The sequence below is a fragment of the Lytechinus pictus genome, chromosome 7 (genome assembly GCF_037042905.1).
Source record: "Lytechinus pictus isolate F3 Inbred chromosome 7, Lp3.0, whole genome shotgun sequence".
Lineage (NCBI taxonomy): Eukaryota > Metazoa > Echinodermata > Echinoidea > Temnopleuroida > Toxopneustidae > Lytechinus > Lytechinus pictus.
This window is the reverse complement of record NC_087251.1, coordinates 32,210,898-32,226,227: the sequence shown is the minus strand read 5'-3', so window position 1 is coordinate 32,226,227 and position 15,330 is coordinate 32,210,898. Positions and strand designations below refer to the sequence as shown.

At 36.6% G+C, this 15,330-nt stretch overlaps 3 protein-coding genes across 5 annotated transcripts in view; 1 reads left to right on the top strand and 2 right to left on the bottom strand.

The window, feature by feature from the left end:
- Window positions 1-448: 448 nt before the first annotated feature.
- On the bottom strand, window positions 449-6,593 carry LOC129264538 (cartilage acidic protein 1-like). Its single transcript, XM_054902420.2, has 8 exons — window positions 6,472-6,593; window positions 5,265-5,664; window positions 4,415-4,713; window positions 3,673-3,870; window positions 3,005-3,142; window positions 2,335-2,480; window positions 1,659-1,881; window positions 449-1,380 (listed from the first exon to the last, which is right to left on the bottom strand). Exons 2-8 carry the CDS (start codon window positions 5,639-5,641, stop codon window positions 932-934), a joined length of 1,830 nt encoding a protein of 609 aa, XP_054758395.2. The 5' UTR covers window positions 5,642-5,664; window positions 6,472-6,593; the 3' UTR covers window positions 449-931.
- A 1,828-nt stretch (window positions 6,594-8,421) lies between these two features.
- Window positions 8,422-12,413, top strand: LOC129265270 (uncharacterized). 2 transcript variants are annotated; one of them, XR_010294184.1, is made up of 3 exons: window positions 8,422-8,689; window positions 8,976-11,293; window positions 11,332-12,413. XR_010294184.1 is itself a non-coding variant. In XM_064102532.1 (2 exons), exon 2 carries the CDS (start codon window positions 8,984-8,986, stop codon window positions 10,865-10,867), a length of 1,884 nt encoding a protein of 627 aa, XP_063958602.1. In that variant the 5' UTR covers window positions 8,465-8,689; window positions 8,976-8,983; the 3' UTR covers window positions 10,868-12,413. The 2 variants fall into 2 exon arrangements, 1 of the variants encoding a protein (XP_063958602.1); XM_064102532.1 differs by having other exon boundaries at window positions 8,465-8,689; window positions 8,976-12,413.
- A 428-nt stretch (window positions 12,414-12,841) lies between these two features.
- The window catches only part of LOC129264540 (C-1-tetrahydrofolate synthase, cytoplasmic-like), a 32,149-nt gene continuing 29,660 nt past the window's right edge, over window positions 12,842-15,330 (bottom strand). For both annotated transcript variants that reach the window (XM_064102531.1, XM_064102530.1), the window contains one exon: window positions 12,842-14,907. In XM_064102531.1, coding sequence (XP_063958601.1) covers window positions 14,818-14,907 — 90 coding nt within the window. In that variant the 3' untranslated portion in view covers window positions 12,842-14,817. The remainder of the gene's footprint in view (window positions 14,908-15,330) is intronic.

The window sequence follows — 15,330 nt, the reverse complement described above, 5'->3', positions numbered from 1 at the left end:
AAATATGTGCATGCATTTTACCCGTTTTCTATTTCATGACCTTCTTCGCCACTCCCCCCCTCTCCCTCTCGTTCTCACCCCCATCTCTTAATCCCGTCTCTCCTATACCTTCTATAACAAGTCACAATTCATCATGTCTCTACTACATCCATGAATCGATCAACCTCACTCCCTCACCCCCCCCCTTCTACTCCCTCTTCAATACTACTTTCCACTCCTTCCTCCTCTCACTGACCCCGCGAACTTCATATAAATCTATGTTACCAAATTGTTTATCATTCCCCTTTCTCTCTCTCTCTCTCATTATAAGCTCATATTCCAGTCATCGTGTACCGGGTCGTGTACTCTTCACTGATAGTGAAAATAGGTGCCCGTATGCAAACATGTCTGGAATTTTGAATTAATGTTCGAGTTGTTAGTGTGTGATTAAATAATTACACTGCAAGCATTATGTCATGCAAATATTCATTTATAAATATATTTACAGTATAACACAGTGAATCACGTGAACAGTGAAGTATGGAAGACATATTTAAGTCTCTGCTCCCTCATCACAAAGTAACACGTAATAAATTCATACATCAGAATTCAAGATATAAGTCGGCCTACATTGAGTCATATTACATGCATGATATATAAATATTATTTTACTTAAGTAAACGTGCGTATTAAATCGATTTACACACAATGTTGAAAAAAGCACCGTATATTGATTCAAGAAAAAACACGAATTTGAATACTGAATAACTGCATATCATATTTATAATTACATCAATTCATGCTTATCAAGTATAAACAACATGCAAAAAACGGAATGATGATAAAATCATCTTAAGTACATTTCAGAAAAACATAGTAGCATACAAATAAAGAAGGACAAAACTTCGTCATAGAGGAGTAAAGTTATTGCAAAGATTATCTGGGTTGCTTCTCATTCTGGTCGGTCATTTCGATTGGATCCGGAGGTATCTCGCTGGTTCGTATCACTCTGAGAATTTACCGGGTGCTGAATTTTTATAAACGAGTTGATTTCATTCACGGTTATTTCCCGCGTGATGGTTGAGGTATCCGGCCATTTGACCTCAATGGTCACCGGAACATCCGAAGGGCCAAAGCCGAAGTGTGCAACCGGTTCCATCTCGCAAAGGTATCCGGACCCGCCGTCAATGACCCGAAGATGGGAGTTGCCATTCCGCGTCATGACGTTGACGACGGCACCGCGAGCAGGGGCGTTGTTCTGCGTCAAGGGCATGACGCGCAACCACCGATGGTTGGTGGCACGTCTGGAGTGGTATAGAGTAAGAGGTTGACTAGCAGATTCACCATGGGATAGGATGAGCTCCAGCTGACCGTCACCATCGAGATCAGTCACTGCTCCACCTGCGAAGGAATATACAAAGAGTCATTCTAAAAGAGAATGTCACAAGTCATGAAAATAATGTGTCAGTCATTTTTCGGTTAACAGCCCTTGCACAGGTACTCAAGAATGGACGCTGGAAGAAATAGCGAACGTTGAATGGCACACATAGTAATAAAAAGCGAAACATGCTGTCTTTAGCTCTAATGTCTCGGGAGTGTTTGAACCGTTCCAAAGGAACCTTATATGATTGTGTAATTCTTACTACTGCCCTCGATCATGTTTGTATACTTTCATTTACCTGTTCCATATCCATTGACCTCTGCAGCATCACCTAGATTGGTCTGTTCTTCAATGTTGACACCCCAATCTCCCGTCGGTCTGATCTTATAGAGCCTGTTAGGGGCGGGACCATGGTAGGCAATGTTGTTGAAGTATACTTCGAGGATACCGTCATTATCAAAGTCAGCTGCAATGACCGTCCTGATAGGCGAAGCTTCCTCGAACGAAGCATTGGCAACATTCTGGGGAAAAAATGAAATTATATTACAAAGACGAGAAATGAATGTTAAAATCACTCTCAAAGACCTATATCGAAACAAGCATACATCATTGATAGATGAATGACAACGTTTTACGGTTTCAATATATAAATAATCTTGATGGACAACAGAGTTCCCGTGCTCGAAACGCCGAGGCCACTAGTTCCTCTAAGAACTATTATCCGAAAGATCTTCCTAACAGTCCTTTTCAGGACAATCTCACATGGTGAAAGGGGTGAACCAGAGAACCTTGTCATCAAGACACACATTATGCAAACCTTCAAAACTCATATCACTGGTAAATGATACTTGGATAGTAAAGACATTATCACTTAAAATGGAGAAAGGTCTCAGACAACTCAATCAGCTATTATGTCATTGATGTGCGAAAGAGAAATGATCGCCATGACCCAAGGAGGATGGGTTAGGACTTACCTGAAACCATCGTCTGTCACCTCTTGTTTTCTGTAAATAGAGACGGTGATGACCATTCCAACTGCCGTAGACAATATCTAACTTGCCGTCTCCGTTGAAATCAGCAAGAGCAACACCTCTGCCGTTTTCTCTTGCATCAGAGATCCCTGCAATAAACAAAAATAATTTTGTTTGGATAATAAAGATTTTTCGTAGAGTTAAATATTGACGTTTGTGATCACAAGTCATCGGTAAATAACCAAATGATAAGTATTACACAAATTTTTACGATCTAACAGTTACATTCTTCTCTTGAAATAAAGTTCTGATTGCAGTTACATAACAGCCATGTGCGGAACCTGTGCTGTTTATCAGGTCACTCACTTTTAAGTTTCTTAATTCGACAGGCATCACATTTCTTTATTAAACGGTCTGACTGTGTTTCAACGATTTTTAAAACACTTTTTAAAAAACAATTTTTTTTCGTTGAAACATCCGAAATTATTCTTAGCAATACTAAAAAAAATTTAAATCTATTTTTATTGGGGATATGTTTGCCTCTTTATCATTTTTATTTCTGACTGTATGATTACCAGTAAATAATGTAACTTTTTATATGTTATATTCTGTTTATATCTGATTTTTGTTGACTTAATAAAACATGAATAAAATATAAAGAAATTTAACGTACTTGACGAGGCTGCAACCTCTTCAAAATTTCCGCGTCCATCGTTCTTGTAGAGAAAGTTTGGCCCACCTTCGTTGTCACAAAATATATCTGACCTCCCTTCGTCGTTCAGAATGGGACCAACTGCAACACCTCGGCCACCTTCGAGAAAAAAGAATGAATATGATGATCTCTTTTTTAATTGTGACGGTATTTATAAAAACAAAATCCTATATACTCGACGACGCGACATTTCGTAAGATAAAAACATATGAAAAGAAAACGTTCCTCCTGCGGGGTTATAGGCAGAAGTTTTGGCTCCAATGATTAGGTGAGCATCAAATGCCTCTGTAATATTTAATCTCGGGTTCAACCCCCAACGATCAATAGAGGTCGATAGGGAAGGGGAATTACTTTAAGCCAATTCATTCCTCGTTTCACGTATATAGTGGCAGAAAGTGTAAGAAGTTCGCTTTTTCACCAGTTTTGTTATGTAAGTGTGCATCTGTGGACATCTTGGAAAGAACGTGAAACTTAAGTTTCTAAACCGATATGCTAAATAATATTCCTCCAAAGTAGTCAAAAGTATACAAAACAAGATTATTTTCATATTACTGATTATGCGAGTTGCATGAACATCAAAAGAGCAGCATACATGTGTAAATAAAAGTACTTCCTTGACAAAAACTTACCAGTGTATCCTTCCACGCCTACTTCGGATGCGACGTTTCTAATCTTGATGATACCAGCACTGACGTCACTTTGAGTCTCATCCATTTCTACCATAGCACAGGGACCAATGGGTGGGGACACCCATCTGTTAGCATAGTTTGATAGATAGATGGAGTAGCGACCAGTTCCTTTACGATCAATACACGCCACAGAACGACCTGTTTGGAAAAAAAAACAGTATAAATCTAAACAACTTCATAAAAAAACCCATTGCAACCTTGTTCCAACCTTATTTTCCGAAATATTAGTTCACTTGACCTAAGTAGTTGAAAACACACAATGTCATTATTATCCATTAAAGTTCCTTCCAATTTGTGTTGCCATTATTATCATTATCACTATTATTGTCATAACTATTTTCAAAACATATAGCGAAATCAGTACGTCAGTTTATAACGAGCGCACAATGCATATACTGTCTCAGCAGAATTAGATAATATTTCAATAGGAAGACTGATCTTAACAAAAATTCCAGTTACAATGAAACAGCGGATATTATTTTAAAGATCTTAATAATATAGTGGGTACTTCGAAAAAAAATCAAGAAAAACTATAGGCCTACAATGTCGATAAATCTACTTCATCTTAGTTGAACATCCAATGATTTCAGCGAGGAAGATTACAACATGATCCTATATATTCATTTTTTTTTCAGAAGCGAATTTTATTGAATCATGATATTATAATGGTTGCCTTCCTCACCAGCATACTGATTAATGACGTTTGAATTGATCGTATCCGACAGTACATCTTCATATTGGTCATTCCTCCATTTAAAGAGCTTGTCCATGTACTGCTTCCGGCCACTATAAGCATTGTTCGTGTTCAAGAAATAAATTTCTTCCCGCCCATCACCGTCGACGTCACATGCGCAGACGCCTATTGCGCTTCCTCTTTGATCACGGAGTTGGTAGTACGGTGAGGTGGGATCATCGATGGCTAGGTTTTCGAGTCGTCTTGTTTCGTGGTTATATTTTAGGACTAAGTTAGGACCGTCGAACCTACGAGGAAAGAACGTATATGAAATAGATTTTATGATAAAATAATCTGATAATTGCCAAATGAGGCTTAATGACAGAGAAGTCTGATCATGCTATGAGGCGAAAAGTGACAGCACCTGCGTCACTTAAATGCAACAATAAACAAAACGAAATCGAATATATCCAAAGAAGTCGACGCATTTATTGATTTTTATTCACAACAAACATCGTTATAATATACATTTATTTCCGTTTGAAATGTTTAAGTTTTTAGAAACAGGAGTTACTGTTTCGTTTTGTAGATGTAATAAACGTGAATGATTAAGGAATTGGTGGACGGCATCCGAAATCCCGTGTTAGAATGATCAAAGTCCATTGGTAATTATATATTTTATATAAGCAAATATAAATCTACGTATTATTCTCAGCATGCCAGGGAAATCGCAGCTAGATTGTGTTGCCTATTGACGATTTTGCATGATGGCATACTTATATAGGGTTTATAATATTTTGATTAGATTATAAATGGTTTAACGTACACAATCAAACATAATTATCATCAATTAACATACCCAGCAACGATGATTTCGAGTTCTCCGTCGTTGTCAACATCTGTTACAGCGACGCCATAATTCTTCTGGACTGGATTGGAATTATCAGAGAATCCTTCCCTCATCGACTCAAACCACGGCCCCGACGACGACGACGAAACACCGGCATAGCCTGGTTCATGATATTCGGGATGATGATGATATCGATGATGATGACCGGCGTAGTAATGATTATTAACTCCTCGATGTGGCATTTTTGAAGGGTTTGATGGGTTGGTTGCCATGGCTACGGATGATGGTGATGAGTGGATGGTAGACTTGAGGAGGACTACAGAGACCAAGCCTGCCACATAGCGAAGGGATGGACGAATTAGGTTAGCCAACATGATGGCGGTCATTAGGGTTGGTCAATTCAAACAATCTGCAATATTGGGGAAGACCGAACGATGTTAATATGATAAATGGGTAATATGAAAAGTCAAGCGGTAGAGTGAGATAATAAAATTTGGAGTGACGTATATTGTCATCCATAAGATGCGATCAAGAAAAAATGCAAGAAAAAAAAACTCAGAAGTACAATGCATTCATGAGTTTTATTCATTTGTTTCTCGATCTTCTTTAAAGAGCAACGTGAATATTAGATGCGTTGCATTTTATAATTCTAGCCTTTTTAGTGAACATAAGCCGAGTTATAAGCCATGCAGCCGCTAATTGTGAGCAGTGCATATATGCAGGGTGAATATTCAGCTGTAATAGAAGACGAAAAGAAAGGTTTTCTGTTTCAATAACTTCTAATAATTGCTATTTACTTTTTTTTTCAAAAGCCATAAAGCCAAGGCACTTAGTTCATAATAATTTTTTAGTTGGCGTGCTTTATCCCTTTCCGACATATTAATACTCCAAATGTTAGTTCATGCTGTTTGAAGAAAGAATGTTACACGAAATTGTGGACAAAAATGAACAGTTTCCCGTGATATCAGTTGGCAGATCGAGAGAATAGTAATCAACGTATATATACATTTATATAATATAGTTCCATGCAAACATATATGGAAGGGTACTGTATATCCCCGGTATATTCTGCTCTTTGATTTCGTGATAAATAAAATCATACATTGCAGCATCACATCCCGGATCACATCATTTATAAGAATAAAAATCATAAGAAAAAACATATTAAGCTAAGTGAAGAAATCGAAAATGAAATAGCAACATTTATAACACTTACCTCTGGTTTTGGGAAGGAATCCACCACAGCTGAACTACCGTTCGTAAGCATTCACTTCACACGTCTGCTATAGTTGCTCTGGTCAGTTTGGTCAAGCGTTTACAGTCAAGCTCGTCAGTTCTACTCCGACAATAGGACTTCCCTGGTTATAAAATCGAAGTTACATAATGATAAAGACTGGTATAATCATATTACTATCTCTGCCTCTGTACGCACTAAAGCATGCGGTGATCAACGCTGGAGATTTTGTACCAGTCTCTCAGCTGGAGATACACGTGCGAAACGAGCTATTCATAACATGTATGTTGCGTAAGTTAATTTATGTAAAGCCCGACATATTAATATCGTCTGCTACGCTTCTTTGCCTTTGACATCCTATATACGTTGTTTGTTATTGTGCATTTAATTGTTGCTGGAATTGATCTTCATCAGTCCTACCGATTCAAATAGTGCAAACCTGCATTAAATAAAACCAGGATTCTACCAGCAACTTTCCATAAACTTTATGGGTTTTTTAAATCATAATTTTTTTTTTATTTGTCAGATAAAACGTCCGACAATTAAGTCCTTTCATGTAACGCTCCCCTGGTCTGTAAGTGCAAATTCTTGCCTCTCACTTTCAAAAGGATGAAAATAAAGTGCATCGAATTGAAACTAATATTATCTGCAATTAAGTGCAGGACTGTTGGTCCAGAAAATACAATTTCCAAAGATCTCGGTCGCAATCATCAAACGTGTTTTGATTTCATATTTGACATCGACCATATAGTTATTTTTAGCGGTATGCTTGTCTGATTTTCCTCTTTTCATTCAAATCAACCTGTTTGGAAATTCATAAATCGACTTTCGAACACCGGACATGAAAGTATGATACACTAATAACCCTCTACCTCCGTACGACACAGCACTTTCCTTCTGCATATATGCCTCCCTTTCCCCCTCTATATATACCTCTAGTGAGGTTTCCTCCCTGTCTTTCTTTCTTCCCTTCCTTCCTTCATTCCTTCCTTCACCCTTCACCCCCTTCCCTCTTCATTTCGCCTCAGCATCTCTAAAAAATAATTTTTTCCATTTTCTGAAATGGTTTGCTAATAATCCTCTCTGTTTCGCTTATTTCCTTCGTCTTGTTTGTCTTACTGTATTTGGTCTAATTTCCTTCTTTATTTCAACGGGAGAGTTTTAACCTAATAAATTACATTTTGCAAAGGATAAAAGCTGAGGTGTATCGGGAACAAATTGCGCAGAATAATGTGTGAATCTGCCTTTAATTTCAGTTACAAACTTTGTCTTAGAAACACAACAAAAATATATACATGTAGTAATGAGCCATAACTTTCGTCTAGGAAACAAAATATATTTTTCGTCTAATTAAGAAACAAAACAAACAGTGGCAGTGGCGTCCAGATGGTGGAGCTTTTGCTCCCCCCGCCCCCACCCCCCAAAAAAAAAAAAACCCGAGAAGGGTGAAACATTATATTATTTTCTGGATATAATGACATTTTAATTACAAAATTAGATTTTTGTAATAAAAATGTCGAAATTTGTATTTTGAGATTGATTTAAGGTCTGTGGTAGAGAGAGACGAAATAATAAGCCTATATTACTAAGAACTGCATTATCATAAGCTTAGTGTTCTAGCAACATTACACAATAGAGTCGTATTCTAATTAGGCATTACTAATATCTAATAAATTATAATATAGGATTTGTGCTCAAGGCGCTCCTATATAATAATAGTAATAGATGTCTTTTTGTCTGTGGATCACACTTGGTAAATCAGACAGCCTATATTCTCCTCAAAAAATCAATCGTAGAATCGATAGTGGTAAAGACAAAGGACGGAAAGAGTATTTCATATTTCAATTCAACGCTAACCGAGGACACTATTCATCATTGTTTTAATTTTCAATTAATCTCTGTGCAGCTGTTAGATTTTTCCATTGTAATTGTAAAACATAAGTTTAATCAAACTCAATTTTCTGTTTGATGATGTATCAGTCAGAATCTATCAACCAACGGGAACGAATGATCGTGCTGTTATGCGAGCCTGGATGAACATTGACATGACGGATATTGTTCACTTCAATTTTATTTTTATTTACTATCTAAAAACTCTGTTATTTATTAAAGGACCCTGTATTTTGTAGAGGAAGTCAAAGTTGGAAATTTGAAACGGTAGATGAAACTTGGAGAAATAATTGAAATTTGCAAGTTACAGGTGAGATCTACGCTTCAATTGATTAAAAAAATGTTGTGTATTAACCGTTAGAATAATATTAATAATAATATTTAAGTATAGCCTTATCTCTCAAAAGATAACAAGAGATGCAGAATACAGTGTGTTTATTGGGCTTTTCATAAACTCATGGATACACTGCTTAAAATTAATGATTAATATTTTATATGTTTTAATATAAATGAAGAGACATGTCGATGTCAATGACGTACTTGTTTTATTTTCATAAATATAGACATTCTTCTATTTTCACATCTATCTTCTCTAGACACCGAGATGGCAAGCCAAGACCCAGAAGAATCCAAGAAATTGGATTGCTCCATATGTCATGATCTGCCAGAAGATCCAAAACTTCTTTCGTGTGGACATACATTTTGTAAGAAATGCTTGTCCCTTGTATTAAAGTCTCAAATGAAAGACGCGGAGCTGTCTTGCCCAGATTGTTTGAAGATTAGTACCATCAATGACAGTGATGTTTCTACATTAGAAATCAACACCGAACTTGAGGCAAAATTGGAAGCTATGATGAGCGCGGAGAAGCTTTGTTCTGTATGCGAAGAGGGGGAGGAATCTACGGCTGTGGCATATTGCCAAACCTGTCAGGATCATCTGTGTGAAGATTGTCTGGATGTCCACAGGAAATGGAAGAAAAACGCAAAACACGAAGTGGTGAACGTTGATGACATCAAGACCGGTGGAGTTAAGGTCAAAGAGACTTGTCCTAAGCATCCATCAAATGAACGAGAATGCATCTGCACTTCCTGTAAAGTAGCAATCTGCCTAAGGTGCCGTATGGAGAACCACTCTGGGCCTGACCATCGTGTCGAGGAAGTGCCCGAGTTCTTGATGAGAATTAAATCTGATATCGGAACTCTTCTGGAGAAAACCCAACAGAAGATAGCAATAGTCGAGAACCACGTGAAGGTCGTGGATGAAGAATCAACAAAGGTTGATGAAATCATTGATGAAAGGATAGTGAGCATCAACGAAATGTTTGAGGAGAGTCTAACAGCGCTGTTGGAGAAAAAGACAAAGCTGATAGACATGTGCAAGGGACATAGAGAAGTTCTCATGGCTGAACTGCAACACGCAAGAGACAGCGATGTCCAGTTGATAGATGGCTATAAGAGCGCTTCTGAATTAGTCAACAATGGAGCCAAGGTTCTGCTGGAGGGCCAGGCTCTTAGTGTTCACAATAACATCACAGCTGATTTGCAGAAACTGTTGAAACATCGTGAACCGAGCGACGAACAAGCGACGAACATCACAAAGAGGGCAGCGAATGTTGAATTGAGGCTCTATCGAGATAAGCTGGGTCTAGGTGAAGTAATCTTGAACAACTGGACTATGGACAAGATAAACGATTTTCCTCTATCTGGATCAGATGTGTATGACCTTGTACCTGTACTTGATGGCAAAATGGCCGTTGGGTATTTGGGTGGTGGTGTTGAGCTCTTCACGGTAGACGGACCACAGGAAATGGTGCGAACGCCGACCAAGCTCATGTACAGGCCTTCCACGCAAGGTGGTAGAAGGTCCTCAAAGACAGTACTCCACGATGAAAATGTTGGGCATGTGGCTGTCCTGTCCGATGGTCGCTTCGTGGTGCAAAACGAGAAGCATGTCATATCCCTCTACACACGTGAATGGAAGAAAGAGGATGTAGAATTCGAGACGCTCCGTGAAGACGGTTTTGGAGGCCTGGGTGTGGACGTGGAGGATCACATCTACGTCGGTTACTGGTCAGCTAAGAAGATCTTGGTGTTCAATCCAGAGGGCGGGGCACCTATCAATGAGCTTGCTTGTCACGACTATGAACCAGTCGAGATCTGTCCTATGCGTCACTGCAAGATGTTGGTGGTTCGTGATCTTCTCACAGTCAGGGTTGTCGATGATAAGGGCAGGGTGAAACACGAGGTCGACAGACGTTTCATCTCGGGTCGGATGGCCGTTCTACGGGATGACAATATTCTCATAGGTTGGGTGAAGGATGAAGGTGTGCTCTGTGTTGAGATGTACAGTCACCATCTCAAGTACGTGAACACCGTCCTTTCCGACTTCCCATTCAATGGGGAGTTTCGTATGATGAGAGAATTTTCCAGCGGTGAGATCGCCATTTGTGACAACACAAGCTTCTACGTGTTTCTCAAGAAAAAATGAGTTTTACCAGTTTCATTCCGAAAATTATTTCTTCTTCCATGCTGCTAGTTAAGAATAAGAATATTAATTTTGTTCATTTGTTTGTGTCTGCATGTCTCTGTTCAGATAAGTCAGAAGGGGTTCATTTGGTTGGTAACGATTGGAAACTGGCAGGTCTAATGTTCAGTGAAAAGTTCATTCATAAAAAAACTCCATTTGTTTTCATTGAAATTATCCCAGTCATTAATTTTGTGCATCCTAGTTGTAGAATATTTCATCAGTGAAATAAAAAGTATATAGTAGCTCCTTAGTTAGCTCGGTATATTAAATAGAAACAGACATTCAGCTTTACTCTTTTAAATTCATAATTAACCAAATATAGATAAGTAGAAAAAGATTGAGCTATAGATGAAACGACAGATATTGAAAAAGTATATCATGATACTTGTATCAAAGTACTCATTAGTTGCATACTGTCCCGATAGTGAAATGTCGACCTATCATTTTAGATGGAAGTTTTCAACATGCAGGTTACATTATTTCGTAGGTATTTATGGTAGGAAGTGAGCTTACCTTATTTAAACCAATTCAAAAAAATCAAAAGAAAATTTGTTTCAAATAGAAAAAGGCAAGTACAGTAGATTACATTAGCCACAGTTATTATTGTTCTTTGATAGAGCACGTCCATCATCATCACATCCAATCCTGTAAACCAAGAAATAGAATTAATTTACTAAGAAATTTATGAAAATCGGTGTTCTCTTGAATTTCCTATTCAATGGTACAAAAAAAATCACAGAAATAGGAACACACGAGTTAAAATGGTTAGAATGGTAGATTTCTTGTCCCCCCCCAAAAAAAATAAGAAGATTCTTATTTAATATTGGCAGTTATATGCCATCATCACCACCATCACCATTACCACATCAACACCATCATTATCATCATCACCACCATAATCATCAGTTACCACCATCATCATCATCATCATGTGTCACCACCATCATCATCATCACCATTACCGCCACCATCATCATCAGTGTCACCACTCACCACCATCAAGATCATCACCATCATCATCACCACGACCATCATTTTCATTATAATCAACATCATCATCACCATCACCGTCATCATCACCACCACCATCATTTTCATCATAATCACCATCATAATCATTACAATCATCATCATCAACATCTCCACCATAATTACCATCATCATCACTATCCACTGCGTCTGCATGACAGGTTCAATGACCCTGACAGATTCAACATCGTCGAGTCATCCGTTTGTGCATTTCATATTGCTCCACATTATGTGATTGAATCAAAGCATATACGAATTCTCATCTTCTTTCCAAGTGACAAGCCTTCTATGGCAGCCTATCACACATCCATGCTTCTGAATTTTCCCTACTTTTCTATGGGATGGACAGTCATTTTGACTATTGTTTTGAGTAAGATGAACAGTAATAGACAGTCGATAGTATTTTACATCATGTGGAGATCAATTATATTTTTTCTTGGCTGCATTGCATACCAGTAAATAAATTTATGGTGGCTTATTGAAATGTATTATAATAGACATTCATTCAGTTGTGCAAAGGTATGACAAGGAATCGGGGAGTTTTAAACTGTCCATAAGCTGTACAGCTATGTATGATTTTTATACAGAATCAACTATGAATCGTGTGTCTGACTGTTTCCATCACAATTTTAGAAAATGAAATGGATGTTTTACCCACAATACCTGTCAAATTGTGGCAACTAAAACAACCAAATCCGTTTTATATAATGTAATGGTCAACTGTGAAGATACATGCATTAATAGGCCTACTTAATATCATTTTGGCTTAAACTCACTTGTGAGTCGAAAACGTGACTGCTGTGATGAATAGCATATACTTAAAATTATTGTATTTTCTTCTTTCTAAAGAAAAAAAGATCTAAAAAAATTATAAGATCTCATTACAAAAGTCAAGTCAGACGATAATTAAATAATGTTAACCTTTAATTTCAAACAAAATACATTTTTTTCATACAACAGTATTCACTGATTGGATCATATCCCAGATTATTACACAAAGGGAAAACAAAATAGCAAAAACATAATACCAAAAAAAATCACCAAAAAAGAATAGATTGTAATTTGCATTGTGCTACATAAAAGATAGTGCTCGATAAACAAAATACATCATACCCAACTAACCACACCAATGAATTTTAACATCAGTGTAAGACAGATTAATTGCCAACGGTGATCTGTACACACAACATATACCAGATAAACATGCATTAGTTGATACAATGATAATGTGAAATAACCAAATAATATATAGAACTTGTCTGCATTATGCCACCATCTCAGTGTAAAGGGGCCCATCCTCTTTCTACTATATAAACTCTGGACTCTTGCATTGATTTAATATGAATATTCATGGATTCTTCTTCATTTATTAGGGATAAAAAAAAGCCCCATTACAGGCCTTAAAACCACACAAGTATTTATATTTGAAACATACATAAAAGTCAATTTCATGTAAACAATCACAGCGATAAATACATAAGATCACATAAGAACATCCATAATGCCGAGTAGATACAAATATTATCAACATTCCATCGTAAACACACTTCAGTAATGCTAAAGGTAACCATTTAGCTCTGGCAGAACTTTGTTGCCAATATATAATGTCCTATATTCAAGATTTATCAAAGGCACATCTTACAAATAAATTTCATAATATCCTTCTCAGGCCTTGCTATTTTCTCTCATTTACATCCTCATGTGAACTAAGTCAATCGCAACTCATAATAGCAGACAATATATTTTTTTCCTTTTAAAAAATATTTATAGTTTTGAGGAAACAAGTCTGCCTCGAACCTCAGCCCTCCCTAGCATTAAAGCTGGCAATGCATTATTGAGAAAGAGAATAGAATATTTTCATGATAAAATGGGAAACATCATCAGAATTTCAGTTAGATTTATATAGAACTAGAAAAACACTAAATAATCTTATAATTATATACAAATCTAATTACATTATTGAAGACAAACAGCCTATAAACCTCTACAACATGTACAAATTTCTTACTTCATTAATACAATTTTTTTTCACGAAATAAATGAAACATAATTTGATGGAACTCCAAGATAATATCCTATAAAAAACATTTTTTTCATACAAAAATCATTGTCCAAGCCAAGACATAATGCAAGATTGCTGCAAGCATCTACGCTTGATAGAAGTCTAATTCACACACTGAATAATGTACATTTTTGCGCTATTGGACATCATTTTACATTTCTTATCAGGCTGGCTGACAGATCTTTTTCTCACTAATCAAGAGCGCATCTGAATGATCTACTCCAACATTAAAATGACGACTTCTTTTCAACTCTGACTGTTTGTCAAAGGAATGTATAAATTTACATGGTTGGATATCAGATAAAAATGTTCAAATTTACCAATAATTTTTCAACATTCTAAACATCCATTTTAGTTAACTCAATTTAATATCTGCATATTACAAATATTTGGGGGGGGAATGTAAAAAATATGTCAAATATTGAATGCAATGGTAATACTATCTGTGTACAGTACATCAACTCAGAGTCAATAGAATTTCAAAATGGTGCACATCATAAAGCTGAAGCATGTTTGCTTTTATTGTGAGTAGAGTCATGTGTGACACTGTAATGTTGTATTCATTATTAATACCCAACAAAGGGACAATTTTAATGATAAAATAATTGAGCACACCTGTAAACTTGTAAAACATGAGAGAAGAATAAATGTGCACATCACAGAGATTCCATACGGTACAATAAGGTCCAACACAATGAATTAACATATCAGTCCTGTTCAAATGATAATTATTAATAAGAATACATGCCATATCAACAGCCAATCTCCATGGACGAAATAATTCCTTGGTTGCCAAAAGAACAAGGACGAGATCATTCATTTAGAAGAGACCAAAGATTGTTTCATTATCGGTGTCAATGTCGATGTCATAGAAACATGGTCTGGTCGGCAAGCCAGGCATTGTGCTCATCTGTAGATCAAAATGAGATAAATCAACCACTCATTAGCTTAATTATATAAATAAACATACTTTAAAAGACTTATAAACATGGTTTGCAGAAGATTTACAAAGACCAAGTTTGAAAAGTTTTTAAAATTCCAAGCCCATGGTGATGATGCATAAATATAAACTATGGTAACTATTTAGGGTAACCTTTAATGAAATAATGAAATCTTATTCTAATTGGGTATTAAGCAATGTTACCATGACAATTACACTTGTGGCAGAGTTAAAAGAAATCATAAATTTAATGCTCTGGCATACATGTTCACTTTGATATAACATTCAAATTATAATGAAAATAATTGAAAATAATTACATATTTCATAATTTCATCACAAGTAAAAGTCAACTTGGTTGAAAGGGTCTTCACAAGAAAAATATGCTGAGCTG